Source organism: Amblyraja radiata, chromosome 19, assembly GCF_010909765.2.
Source record: "Amblyraja radiata isolate CabotCenter1 chromosome 19, sAmbRad1.1.pri, whole genome shotgun sequence".
In the NCBI taxonomy this organism is placed as follows: Eukaryota; Metazoa; Chordata; class Chondrichthyes; order Rajiformes; family Rajidae; genus Amblyraja; species Amblyraja radiata.
In genome coordinates, this window is record NC_045974.1 from 9168165 (window position 1) to 9194722 (window position 26558).

At 44.3% G+C, this 26558-nt stretch overlaps 1 protein-coding gene across 6 annotated transcripts in view; it reads right to left on the reverse strand.

The window, feature by feature from the left end:
- The window catches only part of cadps2 (calcium dependent secretion activator 2), a 393466-nt gene that overhangs the window by 300357 nt on the left and 66551 nt on the right, over positions 1–26558 (reverse strand). For all 6 annotated transcript variants that reach the window (XM_033037622.1, XM_033037627.1, XM_033037625.1 and 3 more), the window contains exons 2-3: positions 24856–24969; positions 1965–2297 (exon numbers count right to left, since the gene is read on the reverse strand). In XM_033037622.1, the coding sequence (XP_032893513.1) occupies positions 1965–2297; positions 24856–24969 (447 nt within the window). The remainder of the gene's footprint in view (positions 1–1964; positions 2298–24855; positions 24970–26558) is intronic.

Genomic DNA, 26558 nt, shown 5'->3' on the forward strand with positions numbered 1-26558 from the left:
TTTATTTGTTTTATTTGTTTATTTGTTCCGAACAAGTAAAGACATAAATAGGAATAAATAACAACAACAAAATCGAAATAGTCAAACATTTGGACATTCCAGGCAATATTTGCAAAGCAATGAAAAGCATAAAGCAAAATTTAAATGTCCAACACTATTTCTTTACAAGCTCGAAAAGGAGTGAGAAGAAGAATAACTTATTTAATCTCACCCCTTCTCCCTAAACCCTTCTTCCATATTTAATAATTAAGTAATTAATAATAATAATACCCCAGACAATTTTTAGAGATGCATACAAACATATATATACATACAACTGATATACATTTACAAGTAATATGTATGAAGTAACCAAAAAACATAAATAAATAATAAACAAAATAATAAACAAACACCAACCCCTGTTTGTCAACCATCCCTTTCATCCCTGTACCTTATGAAAAAAAGTTTTTTGTATGTCATTTTGAACTGGTTCATGTTTGGACATTGCTTTAACTCCACATTCAAACTGTTCCACAATCCTACTCCACAGACCGAAATACAAAAAGTTTTTCTGGTCATGCGGACTCTTTGTACCTTAAAATTAAATATTCTTCTTAAATTATAACCCCCCACTCGCTCATTGAATAATTTTTGTATATTTCCAGGTAAGTTTTTATTTTTGGCCCTAAACATTATCTGTGCTGTTTTAAATGCAACCAAATCTGCTAATTTTTAATAATTTTGACTGTACGAATAATGGATTCGTGTGATCCAGATACCTGACATTGTGAATAATACGTATTGCTCTTTTTTGCAGAATTGTCTATTATTAATCATGAAATCAGTGTAACATCTCCCTCTCATAAAGTTGAAAGAATGAGTGTTATTTACTCTAACCAATACAGCTACAGTCATAGATGCATAGAGTTATACAGCTTAGAAACAGGTCCTTCGTCCCAACTTGCCCACACCGACCAACATATCCCATTAGCTTAGCTTTCGGTTTATTATTGTCACGTGTAGCGAGGTACAGTGAAGAGTTTGTTTTGCAAGCTGTCTAGAAAGACCAGATCATACTAGAAATAAATAAAATCAAGTCAATCTCAAGTACAAAAGATAGAGCGAGAAGGCGTCCAAATCAATAGAGTTTGCATACATTGCCAGACCCCACAGTAGCTGCAGATGCAGATTATCTCCTGCCCCTGGTGTTGGCCTTCACTGCTTTCTCAGTGGGGAATCAAACATTGGCAGGCAGATTCAATGCATTACAGTGTAGTGTCCCTCCTGCTGTTCCCCTTTGAAGATCAGACAAGAAATTCAGCTCACATCTGTTCTCTTAGCCAAGCTTTAGTTTAGTTCAGAGGTATGGCGTGGAAACAGGCCCCTTGGCCCACCGAGTCTGCGCTGGCCCGTACACTAGTTCTACCCTACACACGAGGGACAATCTTGCAGAAGCCACTTAGCCAACAAACCTGTAGGTCTTTGGAGTGTGGGAGGAATCCGGAGCACCCCGGAGAAAGCGTACACACTCCGTACAGACAGCACCCGTAGTCAGGATCGAACCCGGATCTCTGGCGCTGTGAGACAGCAGCTCTAACGCTGCGCCACCCAGCACTAAGCATAAATATTCCCTAAGCAATGCCTTGTAGGAGAGTTCAGGATTTCACCTGCTGGCCTGGCTTACATTTACTTTTCAACTCGCAGTTGAAATAAACAATTTCAGAATTGATATCTCTGGTGCTTGCAAGGCCTTGTCATGAAGAGAATCCTCCCTGCTCTGAATAATAGAACACTTTACATCTAAGCAACATTCAGTGGACTGTAAGCCATTTGGGATCGCTCAAGTCCTGAATCAAAACGCACGATAACTATCGTGACGTATCAGTTATGATGAACTGATGAACTGATGTGCACTCCTCCATAGTATAATACTATAACAGTGTATTTTACGATCAGGATGGGAACCTAATTTAGCATCTTACCTGGCAGCTATTATAAAGCAACTGATGTTCGATTTTCTTAATCCCAAGGATCTGCTGGAACATCTCGTACAACTGTTCCTTGCTGAGAATGAGCTCCGACACCGCACTCATGGGCATCCGTGCTGGCTTGCTGCGGAGATCCTCTTCCCCTCTGTAGATGGTGTCAAACTTGGCCATCCAGGAGCTCAGCACCGTCTCCTTGCTCAGCCCGTCGATCTCCGGCAAGCTGCGGACCCGCCTCTCGATGTTCTTTTTGAAAACATCGCGGAAGTCGTTTGCCGAGCACCCTCCGCTGCTGACCATGCGAGCCACCCGGTCACTCTTGAGAAATATCTAGTTGAGTGCAAGCAAAGAACAAGCACGAGTCAATCGCAATCCAGTGACAAGTAGATTACATTGTAATCTAATAACATGTAGATTAAATTGTAATCTAGTAACATGCACTTTAAATTGTAATCTAAATACATGTATTTTAACTCGTTACAATGCATCTTAAAATGTACTTTAGTAACATGTATTTTAAATAGTAATCCAGTAACATCTGTCTTGAATTGTAATCCAGGAACATGTAGTTTAAATTGTAATCTAATGACATTTCTTAACTTGTAACATGTATTTTAAATTGTAATCTAGTAACATATAGGTTAAATTAAAATCTAGTAATGTGGTTTAAATTGTAATATAGTGACATGGAGTTTAGATTATAATTTAGTGACATATAAGTGAAATTGTAATCTAATATCATATGGTTTAAATTGTTATCTAGTAACATGTATCTTGAATTGTGATCTAATAACATGTATCTTAAATGCTAATTCACAAATTTAATTTGCGATCGGCATCAACCACATCTCATCCTACTTCACCCAATCCACCGATTTAGCAAAATAAATCAAACTGCAGAAACTGGAATCTGAAATAAAATCAGAATGGCTTGTTGAACTCAGCCGCTAAAGCAGTTCAGTTTATATTTGTCACGTGTACTGAGGTACAGTGAAAAGCTTCTGTATGTGTGCTTTCCAGTCAAAGAAAAGATTATACACAAATACAATCACACCGTTCACCATGCACAGATAAAAGTTAAAGGATCTGTGGAAAAAGCAGACTTTGTTTTGAGTCATGGACTCTTCCTCAGAAGAGGGGAATAGTGGAGGGGTACAGTTGTGAAAGCAGAGCTGGTGAGAGGAGAGAAGGGTAAAACAAAGGAACATACAGAGGTAGGTAGACACAAGGAACTGCAGATGTTGGGAGATACCTGATCAAAAAACACAAAGTGCTGGAGTAACTGTGTCAGCCAGCATCTCTGGTGGACATGGATAGGCAACATTTTGGGTTGACTTGATATTTTAAGGTTAACAATCCTTAGTTCAGTTTAACATCCCATACTGAGCAGAGAAATAGCACAGATATTAGCACTCGGGCGTCGAATTATCACAAGGACAGCACGGTGGCACAGTTGGTGGAGCTGCTGCCTCACTGGGCCAGAGACTCGGGTTCAATCCCGACCTCATGTGCTCTCTGTGTGGAGTTCGCATGTTCTCTTTGTGACCGCAGGGGCTTCCTCTGAGTGCTCCGGTTTCCCCCCCCCCCCCCCACACATCCCAGAGACGGGCGGGTTTGTAGTTTAATCTGCCTGAGTAAACTGCCTTTAGTGCGTGGGGAGTGGATGAGAAAGTGGGATAACATAGAACTAGTGTGAATGGGTGATCGATGGTCGGCCTGGACCTGGTGGGCCGAAGGGCATTTTCCCAATTAAAACTAACAAACTGAAACTAAATATGATATCGCCAATGGACTGTTATATGTAAAATAGCCTATGTAATGTTACTGGACTTTAAAAGTAGTTCATGACGTGATGTGCTTGAATTTTGGATTCCGGCTGTTCAAATATTATTAAAATAATGTATTAAAAAGGATAGATATTTCCATTGTCTAGTGTACTGAGGAAGAATGGAGTGTTTGAACAAACACACACTATTTGCGATGGCACGGTGGCGCTACATTAGAGTTGTTGCCTTACAGCTCCAGAAACCCAGGTTCGATCCTGACTACGGGTGCTGTCTGTATTGTAGAATTTGTACGTTCTCCCCGTGGGTTTTCTCCGGGGAGCTCCGGTTTCCTCCCACACTCCAAAGACATACAGGTTTGTAGGCTAATTGGCTTCAGTAAAATTGTAAATTGTCCCTGGTGTGTGAAAGATAGTGCTAGTGTATGGGGATCGCTGGTCAGCGCGAACTCGGTGGGCCGAAGAGCCTGTTTCCGCGTTGTATCTCTAAACTAACAACTAAAACTAAATCAGTGCACCTATTCATGGCTTGCTATTTTATAAAGAACATATTTGTCTTTTTCAATACCTGCAGACACACTGAGGTGACAAGATAACAAAAATGATGCTCTTGTCTGAGTGCAATATTGAACAGTCTCTGCCAATTAAGAGACAGTTAGTACACCAAATGTGCATTCACCACACACACACACACACCAGACATGACCATTTAAGAAGTGCTTATTCTTTGGTATTTTGAGGACTTACATTTTTCTTTCAGTAGGGTCCTGCCTGAATCTCATTGCAGCTCAAATAGCTCCATGTCTGGATGCTTCCTGGCTCAATGTGTTTCCACGACAACGCCACAGTGGTGGATGCGAGAGGGCCAGTGAGAAAGCTGTGCCCGAAGAACAGAAGATCACCCCCATCCCAAAATATTCCTACATTAAGGTCCTCCTATAACAAATCTACACTTCTAACTCCAACACTGCACCATGCCTTCAATGACACACAACACCAGAAAAATAAATAACTTTCCTGAGGACAAGTGTAAAGGGTGGCTCAGGTGGGAAATATTCCCACATGGGTCGGCACGGTGGCACAGCTGTAGAGTTGCTGTCTTAGAACGCTAACAGCGCCGGAGACCCGGGTTCGATCGCATCTACAGGTGTTGTCTGTACGGAACTTGTACGTTCCCCCCGTAATCGCGTGGGCTTTTTTCCCCCCCGAGATCTTCAGTTTTCTCCCACACTCCAAAGACATGCAGGTTTGTAGGTTAATTGGCTTAGTATAAATGTAAAAAATGTCCCTAGTGTGTGTAGGATAGTGTTAACGTGCGGGGAACGCTGGTCGGCGCAGACTCGGTGGGCCGCAAGGCCAGTTTCTGCGCTGTATCTCTAAACTCAACTAAACTAAAGGGCCGCCTGTAGCAACTCTACATTTATAACTGCAACCCTGCAACATGCCTTCAATGACACAGAATAACAGTAAAATAAATTACTTTCTTGAGGACAATTCTATATTCAGTGTGCACTGACATAATGAAAATAAGACACACTTGTTGCCCTTTTCAATAACAAATGTTACTTACATGTTTAAACTAGACCAGCTAACTGCTCCGAGTGCAGCGTGACAGGCTTAAATAAATCCAACAGGCTCAAAGTTCAAAACTTAACCTCTCACACCAAGATCCAAATATTTTTTATATTCAGAGCAGAGCTTTTTTTTTAAATTCATTCTTGCATCTGTGTAGAACCAAAATCAAAAAATCTCACAGTATTTCACATAAATCATACCATACCAGGATTACTTTCACAATGCATTAATAATTTGCTATATATATATATATATATATATATATATATATATGTTTTCATTACAAGCTCTCTTCTAATTATATCTCCAAATATTCTCGTGGGTTTGTCGAATGTATAATGTGCAATTAAAGCATTTAAACTCAAGGAAATTGAAATTTTTGTTGCAGAGTTCAATGATTTTGTTGGCCATGTGACTGGGTTTACTGCAACTCAACCTCTAAAGGCAATTTAGAAACAAGGAACTGCAGATGCTGGTTTACAAAATAAGACACATAGTGTTGGAGTAACTCAGCGGGTCTGGCAGCATCACAGGAGAACATGGATAGGCGACATCTGGGACATCTTCAGACTGATTACCTCTCCCCCACCTCACAATCAGTCTGAAGACGAGTCAGCAGGGTGGCGCAGCGGTAGATTTGCTGCCTTACAGCGCCAGAGACCAAGGCTCGATCCCATCTACGGGTGCTGTCTGTACGGAGTTTGTACGTTCTCCCCGACACCTGCGTGGGTTTTGTCTGAGATCTTCGGTTTCCTCCCACACTCCAAATACGTGCAGGTTTGTAGGTTAATTGGCTTGGTATAAAGGTAAAATGATCCCTAGTGTGTATAGGGTAGTGTTAATGTACAGGGATTGCAGGGCGGTGTGGAATCGGTGGGCTGAAGGGCCTGTTTCCGCGTTGTATCTCTAAACTAAACTAACCTAAGAGTCCCAGACCAAAGGCAATGAGCTTCACAAAGCAATGGAAGGAACAGTCATGTCCTTTCAAAGACCATGATAAACTGTCCATGACTGACCAGCTGAAAAGTGCCCAGTTATCAAATATGAACAAAGAATATTGAACAACAGTGCAACAAAGGTGCTTTGGGTCCACAATGCTGTGCCAAACATGATGTCAAGATAAACAAATTTCCTCTGCCTGCACTAGATCCATCTCACTCTATTCCTGGCATATCCATGTGCCTAACCAAAAGACTCTTAACTGAACACCTCCGCTCGGTCCGCCTCGGCCGACATGATCTCCCGGCTGCCAAACACTTTAACTCCCCCTCCCATTCCCACACTGACCTTTCTGTCCTGGACCTCCTCCACTGTCAGAGTGAGGCCCAACGCAAATTGGAGGAACAGCACCTCATATTTTGCTTGTGCAGTTTACAACCCAGCGGTATAGGTTTCTCCAACTTGAAATAATCCCTTGCTATCCCTCTCTTTCTGTCCGTCCCCCATCCTAGTTCTCCGACTAGCTTCACCGTCCTCCTGATTAATTTTACTGATTGTAAGCCTCGTTTTCACCTTCCCCTCAGCTAGCAACGAACCATTCTACATTTTCTTTGATCATCGTCCCCTTTGATCTTTCGTTTTCGCACCTCGCCCTACCATATCTCTAGACTCCCCCTCCTCCAACTCTCAGTCAGAAGTAGGGCCTCTGCCCGAAACGTCACCCGTTCCTTCTCTCCAGAGATGCTGCCTGACCCGCTGAGTTACTCCAGCATTTTGTGTCTATTTTCCGAAAGCCTCTTAAATGCCACTATCGTATCTGCCTCCACCACCATTTCAGGCAGCACGTTGCAGGCACCCACTGTGTAAAATATATGGGAATTGTGCAAATTCTCTATGTAGCTGGAGGAGGAAGTTGCTGCTGCATTGTCTCAGACTGCTTACTGCCCCGCACAAAATAATTTGATGACCAAATCCAGTTCCAAAAGTCAACAAATAAATTAGGTAACTAATCGTATTCATTTTCAAACCAAGCTAATTAAAAAAAGGAAATAATGCATAAATTTTCAGAGGCCCCATAGCAGAAGCGTCCACGTCACGGGGCTGGAAACTGGAAGTATCCCGAGCTAATTCTGCTACCACCATCATCTATTGGAACAAGTGATGGCTCCCACTGATTGTCGCCGGAAGCTTGCGTCCTTTTCAGGACGGACGATGGCAGCGATGTCAACATTTGTAACATGGAAGATGGACACGAAAGAGGAAGAATTATCAGAATGAATTGAGATAAGACTGTTGATAAAAATCCATTTTATAAAAGCACTAAAGGTACATAATCTGAGGACTGGGTTGAACCTTGATCGGCAACAGCGGGTCATCATCAAATGGATCGATGCTGAATCACGCAACCCATTTAATGTCGTTGAATTTTATGGTGTGTGTTGTAGGGGTAGCAGTGATCCACCAGGACAAAAGTGTGCACTTCATTTAGAATCCATATTTAGTTTAGTTTAGTTTTGAGTTCGGGGCGGCATGGTGGCACAACACTAGAGCTGCTGCCTCACAGAGCCAGAGACCCGGGTTTGATCCTGACTATGGATGCTGTCTGTGTGGAGTTTGTACATTCTCCCTGTGCCCTTTGACTCACCGAGTCCGCGTTGACCATCGATCACTCGTAGTTCTGTGTTATCCCACTTTTAACCATAAGGGGGCAGCTTACAGAAGCCAATTAACCTACAATGCGTACGTCTTTGAAATGTGGGAGGAAACCGAAACACCTGGAGAAGAGCCACGTGATGGCGGGGGATAGACTTGATGGGCCGAATGGCCTAATTCTGCTCCTATGAACTTATGAGCTTCAACATTCCGAGTGCAGATATACGGTTCTGGAGAATGATCTATTTACAATGGAAGCACATCTCAATTGACATGAAAATCTTTGCATATTAAAACATCTGCCCTAGTTGTCCAGACCCCCAGAACAGCCTTCTTTTACCACAAATTGAGAAGATAACGCCATTTTCGATGTTGCACTGGTTCTCATTTTTGAATTAACTAGCTGCTATCCCTTCTCGAGACCATCTGAAATTGTCTCAAATAATCTCTGACATCACCTGCCTACACTGGGCCAATTTCAATGGCCAATTTTCAGGTCAGCTTTACTACGCTCTTCAGCTCAAGCGGTGCATAAATGATGCATGAAAAGTCGTGCTGGTTGAAAAATAGTCTGAAAATGTAGTTCGTGTTCTGCAATCATCGCCGTTATTAAACCGAGTGCATGTAGTCTACACGAATATGGTGTAATTTAATTTTCGTTCTAAAAAGCCAGACGGTATCATGCAGCTGGAGCGGAGAAGGAGACTTTATGCTTTAAATCAGGCAAATAATAAAATAGGAAAAAAAACCATAAATTGTTGTAATAACGTTGTAGTGGTAAATTAAATGACAAACATAGGAATTTATTGCTCATTCAAATATGCAATAAACTCAAACTCTAATCTCTTATTAGAGTATTGTAGACATTGTCTGTCATCTTTCCAGCCTGTTTTGTGCATCTGTGGCTCGACATCTGTTTCAGTCTGCTCTGGTCCAAGCAGCACAGTTGAGCATGGGGTAGAGTGCAGCCTTTATGCCCCTGTCCCACTTAGGAAACCTGAACGGAAACCTCTGGAGACTTTGTGCCCCACCCAAGGTTTCCGTGCGGTTCCCGGAGGTTGCAGGAGGTTGCAGGTAGTGGAAGCAGGTAGGGAGACTGACAAAAACCTCCGGGAACCGCACGGAAACCTTGGGTGGGGCACAAAGTCTCCAGAGGTTTCCGTTCAGGTTTCCTAAGTGGGACAGGGGCATAACACCGCTTACAGTGCCAGAGACCCAGGTTCCATCCCGACTACGGGTGCTGTCTGTACAGAGTTTGTAACTCAGCGGGCCAGGCAGCATTTTTGGAGCCTGAAGAAGGGTCGCGACCCAAAACAACACCTAGCCATGTTCTCCAGAGATACTACCTGACCCGCTGAATAACTCCAGCATTTTGTGTCACTTGTTGGTGAAGTTTAGTTTGGAGATGCAGCACAGAAACAGTCCCTTCAGCCCACCGCGTCCGCGCCTACCAGCGATCCCCCGCACACTAACACTATCCTCCACACACTGGGGACAATTTGCAATTTTACCGAAGCCAATTAACCTGCAAACCTGTATGTCTTTGGAGTGTGGGAGGAAACCGGAGCACCCGGAGAAAACCTATGCAGGTCAAGTGGAGAACGTACAAACTCCGTACAATCAGCATCCGTAGTCGGGAACGAACCCGGGTGTCTGGCGCTATAAGGTAGCAGCTCTACCACTGCGCCACCGCACGCCCCCAAAGTAGTAATAAGTAAGCTGGTAGTGGCAGGTAGATGATAAATTCTCAATCTTATTTTGATGAAATAAGCCAAAAAAGACTGTAGATGCTGGAATCAGCTCTGATGCAGAGTCTCGTCCTGAATAGTCCACTTACACCTCTTGTTTCCACAGATACTGCTTGGCCCAGCAGGTTGTTCCATCCTTCTGTTTTATTTATTCCAGAGCTCATTCAGGATGAATCTTCTTCTTTTCATGTCCATCTTGTTACAAATGTTGGCCTCGCTGTCATCGTGCGTCCTGAAAAGGACCAGAGGCTGGAAACTGGAAGTATCCTGAGCTGATTCTGCTACCACCATCATCTACTGTGACGTGATGGCTTCCACTGATTCAAGATGAATGACCTGAGACCAATGGCTGAGGTATTGCTTGCTGCCCACCTGCTCTCGGTAGCCCATTCTGAAAATGATCCCTTTAAAACGAAAGCTTTGCACTAAATGGGTCATCTTTGGAGGATAGTTCCCTTTTTAACTCATGGCCTCACAGTGTTGGTTTGCAATTCTTCTGTAAATTTTGAGCACATTTTTAGAGGTCTCGCACAATCATAACATTCACTGCTCTCAGTTCCCAATGCGCCCATGTAACAGAGACAGTAATTAGGTTCATTCAGTCTTTGCATTTGTGAGAGGCCCGTCAGGAGTCAGATAACAGCAGGGAAGAAGGGCGGCACAGTGGTGCAGCGATAGAGACTATGATTCGATCCTGACTACGGGTGCTGTACCGAGTTTGTACTTTCTCCCTGTGACCTCGTGGATTTTCTTTGGGTTCTCCAGATTCCTCCCACACTCCAAAGACGTACAGGTTTGTAAGTTAATTGGCTTCACTAAAATTGTAAATTGTCCCTAGTGTGTAGGATAGCATTACTGTGCGAGGATCGCCGGTCGACACGGACATCGATGGGCCGAAGAACCTGCTTCAGCACTGGTTAATTGTTGGGGCTAAACTACAGGAGTCATATAAGTTATATATACTATAGTTATATACTGTATACTGCAAGTCTGCACAGGCATTAGAATCCATTGAGGATACCTTGAATGTAGAACATAGAACGATAATGACACAGGAATAGGCCCTACGGACTGCAATGTCTGTCCCAAACATGATGCCAAGACCAACTCTGATGAACACTTCTCTGGAAGATTGAAAATCAAATTTCCCATTAATATTGAGTTCTCACACGCAGAGCTGTAGACACAAACAAGCAGCATTTTGAACTGAAAAAAAGCCTATCAAAACACTTTGGCAATAATACTCTCCCGACAATTTTCAAGCAGCAAATGAGCCATTTGCTCAGTTTGTGTGAGAAGATTCACTCACACAACAGCAGTGCAGATCAATGAGGATTGTGGCTCAACAGACAAGACAAGCCTATTCGAGGGGCAAGTCCCGATGGCCCTCTGCATCTCAAAGGCTGGCGACACCTTCTTGAAATGTGGAGCGTTTCATAGCTGGGCGGCACAGTGGCGCAGCGGTAGAGTCGCTGCTTTACAGCGCCAGAGACCCGGGTTCGATCCTGACTACAGGTACTGTTAGTAGGGAGTATGTGCTTTCTCCCCATGACCGCGTGGGTTTTCTCCGAGATCTTCGGTTTCCTCCCACACTCCAAAGACGTACAGGTTTGTATAGCTTTGGTTTAAAAAAAAATTGTAAATTGTCCCTGGTAAGTAGGATAATACAAACCTGTACATTTTTGTGTACGCCACTGTGCTGCCCGTCACCTCTGTAATTGAAGGAGCCCAGAATTACTGGGCGGCGTGGTGGCGGAGTGGTAGTTGCTGCCTTACAGCGCCAGAGACCCAGGTTCGATCCTGACTACGGGTGCTTGTCTGTACGGAGTTTGTATGTTCTCCCCGTGATCTGCGTGGGTTATCTCCGAGTTCTTCAGTTTCCTCACACATTCCAAAGGCGTACAGGTTTCCAGGTTAAAATAGTCCCTCGTGTGTGTTGGGTTGAGTTAATGTGCGGGGATTGCTGGTCGGTGCGGTCTCGGTGGGCCTGTTCCCGCACTGTATCTCTAAACTAAACTAAACTAAAACAAAAGGATGCACAAAGTGAGATCTGTGTCTACAAATTGCAGGCGGTAGTTGGATATCAGAACAATTGCAGTTAGAGAAGTTTGTGAGGTCATAAGGTAGTAAATGATAGTAGTATTAGACCATTCGGCCTATCGCCTACGCCATTCAATCATGGCTGATCTATTCCTCCCTCCTAACCCCATTCTCCCCATATCCCCTGTCACTAATCAAAAATCTATCTACCTCTGCCATAAAAATATCCACTGACTTGGCCTCCACAGTCTTCCGTGGCAGAATTCCACAGATTCACCGCTTGTTGACTGAGCTATGCTGCCTGCACTATATTGATACAGAGAGGCTTAACAGCCACAGTGACAACACTGCAAGTAGCAAATGTCAACTGCCACTTCTGCATCTCAAATGGCAGCTTGATGTTAAGTGTCACAGACAGGCCGATTTGCAATGGCTTCGTCCAATATTCCCTCCAACATACTGCAGCTGCGCTCGGTCTCCTGGAAGAAGATATCTGTTGGGAACAACACCCCGCCCAGTCAGAGGCCAACAGATAATAATAAACATTGTGTCTTAAAGACTTCACTGAGCACTGATTTCAGGAATACTCTTCCGTGGCCCCAATTAAACTGTCACAAAGCTAACGGAACAGGTAAATAACATTACACGCTCATGTGGTAATTGACACAAAACGTACTCAAAGCAGTAGGTGCTCTGAATATTTGTCTTTTCTCGAGGATACAAGATTCAGGAGGCCACGAGCAAAGTCCGCAAATGAGACTGTCTGCGTCTGAAGAAGGGTCTCGACCCGAAACGTCACCTATTCGTTTTATCCAGAGATTCTGCCTGACCCGCTGAGCTGCTCCAATATTTTGTGTCTATCCTCTGGAAATAAGACTGCCAGGTAGAATCGTGGCAGAGGATGCAAAGGTTTTTCCGTGTACAAGGAATGAGTGGGTTAATATATGAAGAGCCTTTGACGGCACTGGGTCAGTACTCACTGGAGTTCAGAAGGATGAGGGGAAGTGTCCTTATTGAAGATTGCCGAATAATGAAAGGCCTGGAGGTGGAGAGGATATTTCCACTAGTGGAAGAGCATCTAGGACCAGTCATGTCCCCGTAATAAAAGGATGTACCTTTAGAAATGAGACACGGTGTTGGGCGGCACGGTGGCGCACTGATAGAATTGCTCACTTACAGCACCAGAGACCTGGGTTCGATCCCGACTGCGGGTGCTTGCCTTTACGGAGTTTGTAAGTTCTCCCCGTGGCCGCGTGGGTTTTCTCTGAGATCTTTGGTTTCCTCCCACACTCCAAAGTGTGTTCGCAGGTTTGTAGGTTAATTAGCTTGGTATAAATGTAAATTGTCCCTATTGTGTGTAGGATAGTGTTAACATGCAGGGGTCACTGGTCGGGATGGACTCAGTGGGCCGAAGGGCCTGTATCTCTAAATATATATTTATATCATGGTATATGGACACATTTATCTGTTTTGTAGTAAATGCCTACTATTTTCTGTGTGCTTAAGCAAAGCAAGAATTTCATTGTCCTATACAGGGACACATGACAATAAACTCACTTGAACTTGAACTCACTTGAACTTGAACTTGAACTTGAAAATAGCTAAAGGAGGAATTTCTTTAATCAGAGGGTGGTGAATCTGTGGAATTCATTGCCACAGAAGGCTGTGGAGGCTACGTCAAGGGATATTTTTAAGGCAGAGATAGATAGATTCTTGACTAGTAAGGGTGTCAGGGGTTATGGGAAGAAGGCAGGAGAATGAGGTTGAGAGGGAAAGATAGATCAGCCATGATTGAATGGCGGATTAGACTTAATAGGCCAAATGCCTACTAACTTAATGCCTAACTATTAATGCCTACTAAAGAATGCTCCTATATATTCTGAACATTAACTAACTAATCGATTACTGTCGAACAGCCCGGATTTATTCACGAACATGGTTACTGAGTTAGTTTCATTTATTATTGTCACGTATACCGAGGTACAGTGAAAAGTTTTTTCGTTGGTTATTTTCCAGTCAGCAAAAAGACTATACAGATTTACAATCAAGCCATCCTTAGTGTACAGATACAGGATAAAGGGTGTAGTGTACGTGTAGGTAAGATGAAGTCCAGTAAAGTCTGATTAAAGATAGTTGGAAGGTCTCCAATGAGGTAGATGGGAGGTCAGGACCACTCTCTAGTTGATGAAATGGTGGCACGGTTGCATGATAACAGCTTGAAAGAAACTGTCCCTGAATCTGGAGGTGGGTCTGAAGAAGGGTCTCAAAACGTCACCCATTCTTTCTCTCCAGAGATGCTGCCTGTCCCGCTGAGTTACTCCAGCATTTTGTGTATCTTCGGTGGGTTTTCAAACTTCTGCACTGATGGGAGAGGGGAGACGAGGGAGTGACCGGGGTGAGACTGATCCTTGATTCTGCTGGTGTCCTTGCTGAGGCAGCGTGAATTGTAAATGGAGTCAACAGAAGTGAGGTTGGTTTGTGCGATGGTCTGGATTGCATCCACAACTCTCAATGTTCTTGCGGTCTTGAATGGAGCTGTTCCCAAACCATGTTGTGACGCATCCCAATAAAATGCTTGCGTAGGAAGGAACTGCAGATGCTGGTTGATACCAAAGATAGACACAAAGTGCTGGAGTAAACTCATCGGGTTAGGCAGCATCTCTGGAGAAAAAGGGTGGGTTGCATTTTGTGTCGGGTTGGGTCAGGTCTGAAGAAGGGTTCCGACCCTTCACCCGAAACATCACCCATCCTTTTTCTCCAGAGGTGTCGCTAAAAAGCTTTCTAAGTTGAAACACTCCATTGACAAAAGAGCAAAATGCTAAAAGGTGACATGGAAACAGGCACTCAATAACGTGACGAGGGAAAAAAGTGATGACGTTTACGACATAATGATTTGATCTGGTGTAGTTTTTCCGGGTACAGCTGCTACTTCCAAAAAGAAAATGACAACAGGCAGCCCACCAATTTGACCTGAAAATTGGTTCACATCCTTTGGGGCAAGTAAGCAACAGTAATTAGTCCATCCTTGTGAAAATGTTTCCTGCGAGTGTCATCATCGGCGACTTATGGCGAAGTCGCTGTCCGCTACAACAGCTGGATAGTTTGATAAAGCACAGTTCACAGAAGGTCACAAGGCATTTAAATATGCTTCATACAGCCCGATGAACAATGGCTCCCCATTCCTTCGTCACCCATTCCTTCTCTCCAGAGATGCTGCCTGTCCCGCTGAGTTACTCCAGCATTTTGTGACTATCTTCGGTTTAAACCAGCATCTGCAGTTCATTCTTACACGACAATGGCTCACTTTAGGTCACATTACAACCTTACGCTGCCTGCCTTACAGCACCAGAGACCCGGGTTCAATCCCCATCTATCTCTCCCCCCTCAATCCCGATCTATCTCTCCCCCTCAATCCCATTCTCCTGCCTTCTCTCCATAACCCCAGACACCTGTACTATTCAAGAATCTATCTATCTCTGCCTCATCACCTCTGACATTCTTACAAATCACAAATTTGTCAATCTTCGCCTTAAAACTATGCATTAATTTGGCCTCCACAGTCGTCTGTAGCTATGAATTCCACAGATTCACCATCCTCTGACTAAAGTAATTCTTTCTCATCTCCTTCCCAAAGGAATGTCCTTTTATTCTGCAGCTATGCCTCCGTCCTAGACTCTCCCACTAGTGGAAACATCCTCCCCGCGTCCACTCTCTCGAGGCCTTTCACTGTTCGGTAAGTTTCAATGAGGCCCCGCCCTTCATCCTTCCAAACTCCAGCGAGTACAGGCCCAGTGCCTTCAAGCGCTCATCATATGTTAACCCAATCATTCCTGGGATCATTCTCGCAAACCCTCTTTCTCTAGAGATGCTGCCTGAACCGCTGAGTTACTCCAGCATTTTGAGTCCTTTTTTTTCTGTAAACCAGCATCTGCAGTTCCACATCCTAGTATTTTGTGGGCGAGCCCATTCCTGAAGCACCCTTAACTTCATGACCTGAAGGCTTTAGTACCCTGCTGGATCACCGCATCGTGAGCCAGTGTAAATACACTGCCGAAGCCTTTAAAATTCAGGAACAAGCGGTTGACAGAGGCTGGGAACCGTGAAAGGTTAATTTATTTGAACTTTGGAGCTGTTTTGTAAGAAGAGATGTGCAGGAGATACTGGGTGAGCGAATCCTTTCAGATGCTTGTGATGTGCAATTAAGCAATGGTAGGTCATGTATAAATGGTCCTGCTAGCATTTGCCTTGGGTGGCTACTTTTCACCAGAGGTCGTTTTAATTAATCAGCTCTCCACCACTGTGATAATCGTGCTTCTGTTGCCATGGTGCCGAAAAAAAATTAAGTGTTTACTCAAATCCGACTCCTATTTCACATGCCCTAGTCAATTTTAGCACCAAAACTGATTATCTTTAATTCACTGAATTCAATATAAAATATTCCACTTCTTATTATTAATAATATTACTTTAGAAGAAGACTATTCCCTCAGAGAAAGGGCCTAACGATTATTCAATAAAGCAGATAGAATGTCCTTCATTAATCAGACTGAATGCTAACTGTGAATTATATCCGAATCCAGATATATCCGAATTCGGCCTCGGGAAAACAAATTGCATCCAATCTGGATCTGAAAGTGACATTCTCATTTGAAAGATTATGACTTTAAAGACTAAATGCTCGATGAATTTGTTGAAGGATGTAGGAAACTTGGAGCTATTATCATTACAGCATACACAGTGTCACCAACACGCATTTTGTTTCCTTGGAAATTGTTTCCAATTTTGTACTTGGAAATTGCAGACGATACCAACATTACAGTTAGTTCTAGTTGTCCGGCAACTGAAGAGATTAAGGGTCAACCACATTGATGGGTCTGAAGTCACGCACAGGACTTTAGACTTTAGAGACAGAACATGGAAACAGGCCCTTCGGCCCACTGAGTCCACGCCATCCAGCGATCACCCGCGTATACTGGCACTATCCTACACACCAGGGACAATTCACCTACAAACCTGAAATAGACACAAAAAGCTGGAGTAACTCAACGAGACAGGCAGCATCTCTGGAGAGAAGGTACAAGTGATGTTTCAGGTCGAGACCCTTCTTCAGACTGACGGACCATTCGCCTTTCCACACTGACCTTTCTGTCCCGGGCCTCCTCCATTGCCAGAGTGAGGGACACACAAATTGGAGGAGCAGCAGCTCATATTCCTCACGGCTATCTTACAACCCAGCGGTATGAATGTTGAATCCTCTAATTTAAGGTAACTTCTACACTCGCCTCTCTCCTCCATCCCCCCCCCCCCACCTTGTCCCCCCCCCCCCCCCCCTTCCTCCACTAGAAACATCCTTTTCCACAAGTCACAAGAACGTATCTCTCCAGTGGTCACACCATCTCTAGCCAACAATCAACCTATCGGAGAACCTCCTTGCTCGAGGTCATCTGTTGCCCGCCCCAATATGTCCCACTTTTTTTTTTTAACCACACTTCCAGTTCCTCTTCCTACAACCCCCCCCCCCCCCCCCCACCAATACACAATCAGTGCAAAGATCACTCCCAACCCAAAAAGACACCTGTCCTTTTTCTCCACAGATGCTGCCTGACCCGCTGAGTTATTCCAGCATTCTGTGTCTATATTCAGAGATTCTGGTGATATTTGAACAATTGAATAACTTACGTAAGTATTGATGCAAAACATCTCTCAAACATTATGATTATAAAATCTTTTGTGTCTACGGTGGTAATTAGTCTAATATTACCCTGTCCAGAGAAATGGTAGGTTTAAAATGTTATAATTGAGCTAATACTCGAGTACCAGATGGTATACAATGGTGATTTGAGGTTGTTTGCTTGCTGTGTTTCTAAGATGACATAAATGCTTTAAATCTAGTTTAGTTTAAAGATACACCACAGAAACAGGCCCTTCTGGCCACCGAGTCTACACCGACCAGCGATCCACGCACATTAACGCTATCCTACACGCACGAGGGACAATTTACATTTCATACTGACCAAATTAACTTACATAGCTGCACGTCTTGTCTGTACGGGAAGTTGTTCCCGATGTTGGGGAAGTCCAGAACAAGGGGTCACAGTTTAAGGATAAGGGGGAAATCTTATCGGACCAAGATGAGAAAAACAAAATTTCACACAGAGAGTGAATCTCTGCCACAGAAAGTAGTTGAGGCCAGTTCATTGGCTATATTTAAGAGGGAGTTAGATGTGGCCCTTGTGGCTAAAGGGATCAGGGGGTATGGAGAAAGGCAGGTACAGGATACTGAGTTGGATGATCAGCCATGATCATATTGAATAGTGGTGCAGGCTCGAAGGGCCGAAAGGCCTACTCCTGCACCTATTTTCTATGTTTCTATGTCTTTGGAGTGTGGGAGGAAACTGAAGATCTCAGAGAAAACCCACGCAGGTCACGGGGAGAACGTTCAAACTCCCGTAGTCAGGATCGAACCCGGGTCTCTGGCAGTAGGCTGCAACTCTACCGCCGTGCCACCGTGTACAAAAAAAAATGCTAGATTGAAGAAGATCGCTGAGGTAGAAAACTCCATATTTATTTTAAATGTTACCCGCGATCATGTTTCCTGTAATCAATGAGAAGAGATGTTTACTTCTGCCACAGAACAGCGACAAAGCAGAAATGTGCGTGGAATACTTTAATGAATGGATAATTACTCTGTGAGACACTCCATCAGTTTACAACCAGAAATAGTATCACATCATTATTTCCAAATAAGTGTTTCTGCTCACAGGAGCAGCTGCTTCAAAGATGCTCTGCTTCCAAGCAGTCTCAGATAAGTCAGAAAATCCGGTTTTAAGAAGAGTTTCTACCTGTAGGTTTCTAATTGTGTAGGAAGGAACTGCAGATGCTGGTTTAAACCGTCGACACAAAAAGGTGCAGTATCTCAGTGGGACAGGCAGCATCTCTGGAGAACAAGAACAGGAGACCCGACTTCATCAGTCTGAAGAAGGACCTTGGCACGAAATGTCACCTGTTCCTTTTCTCCAGAGATGCTGCCTGACCCGCTGAGTTACTCCAGCTTTTTTGTGTCTATCTTCGGTTTCTTATCGTCAAGTGTACTGAGGTACAATGAAAAGCTTGGCTATCCAAACAGATCAGATAATACCGTACATGAATGCAATTAGTTCAAACTGACGGAGAGCCACAAATATGCTGGAGTGACTCAGCGGGTCAGGCAGCTTCCTTTGTAGAACATGGATAGGTGATTTTTCGGGAAGGGACCATTCTTCGGGCTGCTGGTGAACCGATGGGTTTCATCAGTAGGGCAGTGCCATTTAGCCAATGCCTCAACTCTTAGGCTGGGGGATGCACGTGTCAAACCTACACCAGGTTCAGCGGTAGAGTTGCTGCCTTACAGCTCCAGCGACCCGGGTTTGATCCTGACTACGGGTGGTGTCTGTACAGAGTTTGTACACCGGGACGACAGATGGCACAATGGGCTAAGTGTTCGGCTGGCAACTGGAAGGTAGCCGGTTCGAATCCCGCTTGGAGTGCATACTGTCGTTGTGTCCTTGGGCAAGACACTTCACCCACCTTTGCCTGTGTGTGAATGTGTGTGAATGTGTGTGAGTGATTGGTGGTGGTCGGAGGGGCCGTAGGCGCAGATTGGCAGCCACGCTTCCGTCAGTCTGCCCCATGGCAGCTGTGGCTACAGAAGTAGCTTACCACCACCGAGTGTGACTGAGGAGTGAATGAATAATGCGATGTAAAGCGCCTTGAGTATTAGAAAGGCGCTATATAAATCCCATCCATTATTATTATTACTCTCCCTGTGACCGTGTGGGTATTTTCTCCGGGTGCTCCGGTTTCCTCCCACAATCCAAAGACGTCCAGGTTAATTGGCTTCTGCAAATTGTAAATTGCCCCTAGTGTGTTGGATAGTGCTGGCATTATAGGGTGATTGCTGGTTGGCGCAGACTCAATGGGCCTGTTTTCATGCTGTATCTCTAAAGTAAAGCTGCTCCAGCTTAAAATGAATGAATTGGGTGCTGAACGATACACGTTGATTTATTTGATGTGTGCTGACAGATGCCAGTCACTGACGTTGAATGTATACATATTCCTTCGTTTTGCAGATGCCATAACAACATTTAAAAGATACTTGCACATGTATGTGGATAGGAAAGGGTTGGGGGGGGGGGGGGGGGGGGGGGTACATGCCAAACTATGTACGATGGACTAGCTTGAATGGGGCATATTGGTCAGCATTGCCTCTTTTTCTTGCGAATGAAACATAAAGCAAAGGAATAGTTAGATCTCAAGCCGGGTGTTGAGCAGCCAGGTTGTCATCTCTGCGTCAATGTCTGCCGGGCCCTGAGCTCCATTTGGTGGGTGGTAGAGCGGGCACCCAGAGATGACATGGTTGGCTGTCTGTTGTTCTGCTCCGCATTCACAGGCTGGGCTCTGACGGAGGGAGCCCCCATTGACGAGATGGGCCAAAGGGCCTGTTTCCATGCTGAATTACTCCATCAGGTGGGATTAGCTGAATTGACATCATGGTCAGCATAGACATGGTGGGGCAAAGAGCCCGTTTCCATGCAGTGCTGTTCCGAGCACTACAGTGTGTACACAGGCAAATTCATGACCTCAATTTTCCTCATAGAAACATAGAAACATAGAAAATAGGTGCAGGAGTAGACCATTCGGCCCTTCACCGCCATTCAATATGATCATGGCCGATCATCCAACTCAGTATCCCGTACCTGCCTTCTCTCCATACCCCCCTGATCCCTTTAGCAACAAGGGCCACATCTAACTCCCTCTTAAATATAGCCAATGAACTGGCCTCAACTACCTTCTGTGGCAGAGAGTTCCAGAGATTCACCACTCGCTGTGTGAAAAATGTTTTTCTCATCTCGGTCCTAAAGGATTTCCCCTCAATCCTTAAGCTGTGACCCCTTGTCCTGGACTTCCCTAACATCGGAGAATGGACCTTGAAGCAAGTCAATGCTGAGAGACTGCCGAAGGAAAAGTTGTTGAGACCTTGCACTGAGCCGCATCCATGTTGTGACAGCTAGCCTCGGAACTGGAGACCACATACTATTGAATTAAATCCAACATTTTCTTCAATTCTTTGTTGCCCTTTGTTTCTTTAGCTTTCCCTTAAACAGAGCCGAGCAATTCCTCCACACTATTCTTCATGGGAGGACTTTGGATTATTATTGACACCAAGATGGTGCTGATGCAAGACCAAGATGGCACGAAAATCTTCCGTGGACTAGCCCCACCTCCGTTAAAGGACTTCATAAAGAAAAACACAAATAGGTCGACAAGAGCAGCCTCCAGGGGTGATTGTATAGTCCCGTTTAGGAAAAGTGTCTTTGGGCAGTCAGTATTTTCATATCGAGCGTCGCAGACCTGGAACGCGATACCATGAGTCATACGGGATCTGCCAACCCTTACCTCATTTACCAAACATCTAAAAACATGGTTACTGCAAAATCAAAATTGCAATCATAATCTACCTTAAAATTATCCTATGGTACTCTTTTATTGCTACTTTTTTACTTTATTGTTTGTTTTGTTTTTGTTTTTGTCTTTTGTTTTTACCTTGTTTGGGATGTGTTTACCTTGTGTTGGGACTAAAGATGGAAATTAGCTACTGGCTACAATCTTGCATATTACATGTAAATGTTTATTAATATGCACTGTCCCTAATAAAATCAATTCAATTCAATTCAATTCAAGTCTGGCGACCTGTAGTGGACCTGTACTCACTCATCCAATTCCTCCACTCCTTTAAATCTTTAATTATCTGTACACTGTGGGACAGCGTGATTGTAATCAGGTATTTTTGCTGACTGGATAGCATGCAACAAAAATGCTTTTCACTGTGCCTTGATACACGTGATAATAATAAGAAACTAAACTAATCTTGTGCCTATTGCCCTTGTGAATGAATGAATGAATGAATACTTTAATGTCTTTGCTTGCTTACCCAATACCCAATGTATGTAAATAGTCACCACATAAAGAGCGCTGACAAAGTTACAAAGTACCGCCGCTAAATCCTCCTTTGTTCCCAGTGGCGCATCCTCTGGCTACTACATGGTCCGTCCACGACCACCTCAAACACCACCGACCCAGATCGGCGCACACATCGACCGCCGCACCGAGCTTCTCGGCGATCACCGCTGGGTCCCCTCATGATGCCTCCATGTCATCGACCCAGGCCCCAGCTGTGGGCTGTTGACCGATGAGGCTCTGTCGACCCAGTCTCTGCTGACGTGCGAGGCCCCACCGACCCACGAGGCTCAGGCTCCGCGGACTAGCAAGGCTCCACCACCCGGCCACTCTGCAGCCTCCTGGGAGGCGTCAGCCACAGTCTTTTTTTCCCCCAGTTATCGCAGTCCTTTAAAAACTTCTTATTCATAGAAACTTAAACCCATACCGTTCCTTGGGGAAGAAATATTCTTTGCATCAGGCACCAAAATGTTCTTTTGTGCAAGTGCATGCTGAGCGGTCGGTCCCATGCAGAATAATTAAAGTCTAGTCACCATAAGAAGATGATTCAGGATGTACATGAACGATTGTTTTAACCATTTTCTTAACAAGACAGAAATCAGACTCTTCTTTGAAATGTTGACGCTGTAATTATCTTTCAAACGGGTTTAATTTATTTGAACCTTGGTAAATCTGTCCAACCATTAGATAAATGCTCTCTAGATGCATCCCTGTGGAGAAGCATTACTTTTCCGATGTGTCTGGTCATTATTTGATATTGTGCACAAACTGAAATAAATGGACCTTTCTTGATTCTTAGTTAAAAATAACTGCTTATGATATAACTGAACGATATAAAACATGTCCTTAAGATCAAGGGCGGCACGGTGGCACAGCGTTAAAGTTGCTGTCGTACAGCGCTTGCAGCGCCGGAGACTCGGGTTCGATCCCAACTATGGGTACTGTCTGTACGTTCTCCCAGTGATCTGTGTGGGTTTACTCCGAGATCTTGTGGGCTAATTGGCTCGGTATAAAATGTAAATTGTCCCGAGTGCGTGTGGGATAGTGTTAATGTGCGGGGATCACTGGTCGGAGCGGACTCGGTGGGCCAAAGGGCCTGTTTCTACGCTGTATCTCTAAAGTAAACTAAAAGAGTCTTGTTGTCCACTGCAATTGGATCGATGGACATCAAGTGCTCTGGGATGGCCGTGGTTTCCTCACTCCTGTTTAAGAAACTTATTGTAAAATCTGTGTCTAATCTCTTGGGAGATCAAGGCACAGCTCTGAACACCAGCTGACTGAATACGGAAACAAATCCCACCAAGACCATCTTTGACACCCTTTGAAGCTGTACATCGTATCCCTGAAGGTCACACCGTTGAATATTGGAGAGCAAGTTGGAAGACAACAATGATCGGCTTTTTTGCTTTTTAACATTTTCAGAGTAATGTTTGATGGGGTTTGAAAAGTGTTACAGTGGTAACTGTGACCACTGCTACTAATTTGGATATACCTGCGGAGTAGGTAAACCTCAGCGGGACAGGCGGTATCTCTGGAGCGGAGGAAGGTAGGAAGGTAATGCTGGTTTATACCGAAGATAGACACAAAGTACTGGGGTAACTGTGCTGAAGCAAGATGCTGAACTAATCAAGGACGAGTCGCACCCTGGCTACTCCATCTTCTCCCCTCTCCCATCGGGCAAAAGATATAGAAGTGTGAAAACGCACACCTCCAGGCTACCACAACTAAAGAGCGGTCCCGAGCTACTATCCACCTCATTAGAGACCCACCCATTATCTATGATCGGATTCTCCTGGACTTTATCTTGTACTAAACATTATTCATGTTATCCCCTTCATCATGTATCTGTACACCATGGCTCTCAGTCTGAAGAAGGGTCTCGACCCCAAATACCACCCATTCATCCTCTCCAGAGATACTGCCTGTCCCGCTGAGTTGCTCCAGCATTTTGTGTCTTTATTCAACTGAGCTTCCGTTTTCCTTCTCCACGGGTATATCCAAATTAGTAGCAGTGGCCACAGTTATTACTGGAACACTTTTCAAACCCCATTAGACTTTAATCTGAAAATGTTAAAAGCAAAATGGCCGATCGTTTCCACTGCTCACAATTTTTCTTAAGCATCAATTCTGAAATACTGAACAAGACATTTTCTTTTTTATCCACTCAGTGACACAATAAGGGATTGCAACTTGCAGTGCAAGCCATCAGTTGGAAGACTGATGTTTGACAGATTGCGCACACCCATTTAAATCAACTGTGAAATACTGTAGATTTCAGAGGAAACATGAACTCATTAGTTAAATAACGTTCACTTGTCCAGATGGAAGGAGAAGCAACTGATGTGGCCAAGATTATTGCCAATTGCCATCAAGTTAGACTTGGACTTCTTTGTGAATCCAGAGAAGTCCAAGTCTAACTTGATGGCAATTGGCAATAATCTTGGCCACATCAGTTGCTTCTCCTTCCATCTGCACAAGTTGTGAAACTCTATGAGAGCTCTACACAAGTGCTGTGACCTCTGGTCTGGACTCCCCCAACATGGGGAACATTTTTCCTGCATCTCGCCTGTCCAATCCCTTAAGAATTTGATATGTATCTATACGATCCCCTCTCATCCTTCTAAATTTCAGTGAATATAAGCCCAGTCGATTAAAGAATTTTCATCATAGAAAACAGAAACATAGAAAAATAGGTTCAGGAGTAAGCCATTTGGCCCCTCAAGTCAGCACCGCCATTCAATATGATCATGGATGATCATCTAAAGTCAGTACCACATTCCTGTTTTTTGCCCATATCCTCTGATTCTTTTAAGGGCCTGTCCCACCTGGCGATTTTTTCGGCGACTGCCGGCATCATTAACTGATGTATCAGGTCACCGAAAAATACGCGGCGTGACGCGGCGTGACGACGTATGACACACGCTGTTTTTTCACGTGTCGCAACATTTTTGGTTGCCGCCGCGTGATTTTGAAATGTTCAAAACCTTTTGGCGACACTGATATGACGCCGGCAGTCGCCGAAAAAAATCGCCAAGTGAGACAGGCCCTTTAGCCCCATTATTTTCTCTCTTGAAAATAATGGATGAATGTCATCAGGAGAGGGGAGAGGAGAGGACAGAGGTGCTGATCAAAGGTCAGGAAATAAAGAGTCATACCTCATAATAGCATTGAATTGCATTAAAAAAGGCTTCATCAGCAATGATCTGTGTTTCACCGTTCATGAAACCCTGGAATCGTTCTTTAACTGTCTGGAGCTGTTGCTTGTTCATCTGCAAGACAGAAGAGAAAGAGTTTTAGTTTTAGTTTTTAGTTTTAGAGATACAGTGCGGAAATAGGTCCTTCGGCCCACCAGGTCCACACCGACCAGCGATCCCCGCACATTCACACCATCCGACACACAATACACTAGGGACTATTTTTACATTTACCAAACCAATTAACCTATATACCTGTACGTCTTTGGAGTGTGGGAGGAAACCCAAGATCTCAGAGAAAACCCACGCAGGTCACGGGGAGAACGCACAAACTCCGTACAGGCATCACCCATGGTCGGTATCGAACCCGGGTCTCTGGTGCTGTAAAGCAGCAACTCTACCGCTGCACCAACTCAAATATTTTTCCTTACAAATAATAGGCAAGATCAGAATCAAGATCTTCCCACTTAATAGCATAATGGGAGTGCCTTCACCGCAGAATAGCAAGTTCAAAGTGCACAAAATCATGAGATGAATAGATCGGGTTGATGCACAGAGTCTATTGCCCAGAGTAGAGGAATCGACAACCAAAGGACATAGATTTAAGACGAGGGGGGAAAAGATTTCATTGGAACCTGAGAGGTAATTTTTTTGGTGGAAGGGTTGGTGGGTGCATGGAACGAGCTACCGGAGGAAGTAGTTGAGACGGGCACTATCGCAATGTTTAAGAAACATTTAGACTGGACAGGTTTAGAAGGATATGGGCCAAACGCAGACAGATGGGACTAGTGTAAATGAACATGTTGGTCGGTAAGGGCAAGTTGGGCCAAAGGGTCTATTTCCACACTGTATGACTCTAGATGGCTACACAGCATCTTTTCAATGCAAGCTGGTCTCGCCAAGAAAGTAATAGCCCTGTCCCACTACGAGTTCATTCAAGAGTTCTCCCGAGTTTGCCCTGATTCGAACTCGGAGATTTACAGTAATGGCCGCTCGTAAGTACTCGGGGCTCTCGTGGACTTTTTTCAACATGCTGAAAAATCTTCGCAAGTCTTCCCGAGCTTACCGCGTTTCCCCGAGTACCTGCCGTTAGCGTTACGAGCCGCTAAGAGACGTCCCCAACCTCCAACGTGCCCGCTACGTTTAACTCGGGAGAGCACTTGAATGAACTCGTACAGTGGGACAGGGCTATAACGGCTTCTTTCAATTGTTTTTCATTGTATCCACCACAACGCCAACAGTCAGCTTTAACAGTTTTAACTCTTCAAGTCTGGATTTTAGCAGGCACAATCCAGAGGTTGACAGAAAAAAAAAAGCACCTCATAAATTATAACAGGAAACAACACAAATTTGATAGCATTTCAGGACGTATATAGTTAAACAAGTCCAGAATAAACACCGACAGACTTCACTGGCTATGAATAGAGTCTCATATTTAACCTGTGTAGGAAAGAACTGCAGATGCTGGTTTAAATTGAAGATAAGACACAAAATGCTGGAGTAACTCAGCGGGATAGGCAGCATCTCAGGAGAGAAGGAATGGGTGACGTTTCGGGCCGAGACCCTTCTTCAGCATTCTGAATCTTATTCATGAGACTGAAGAAGGGCCTGGACCCGAAACGTCACCCATTCCTTCTCTCCAGAGATGCTGCCTGTCCCGCTGA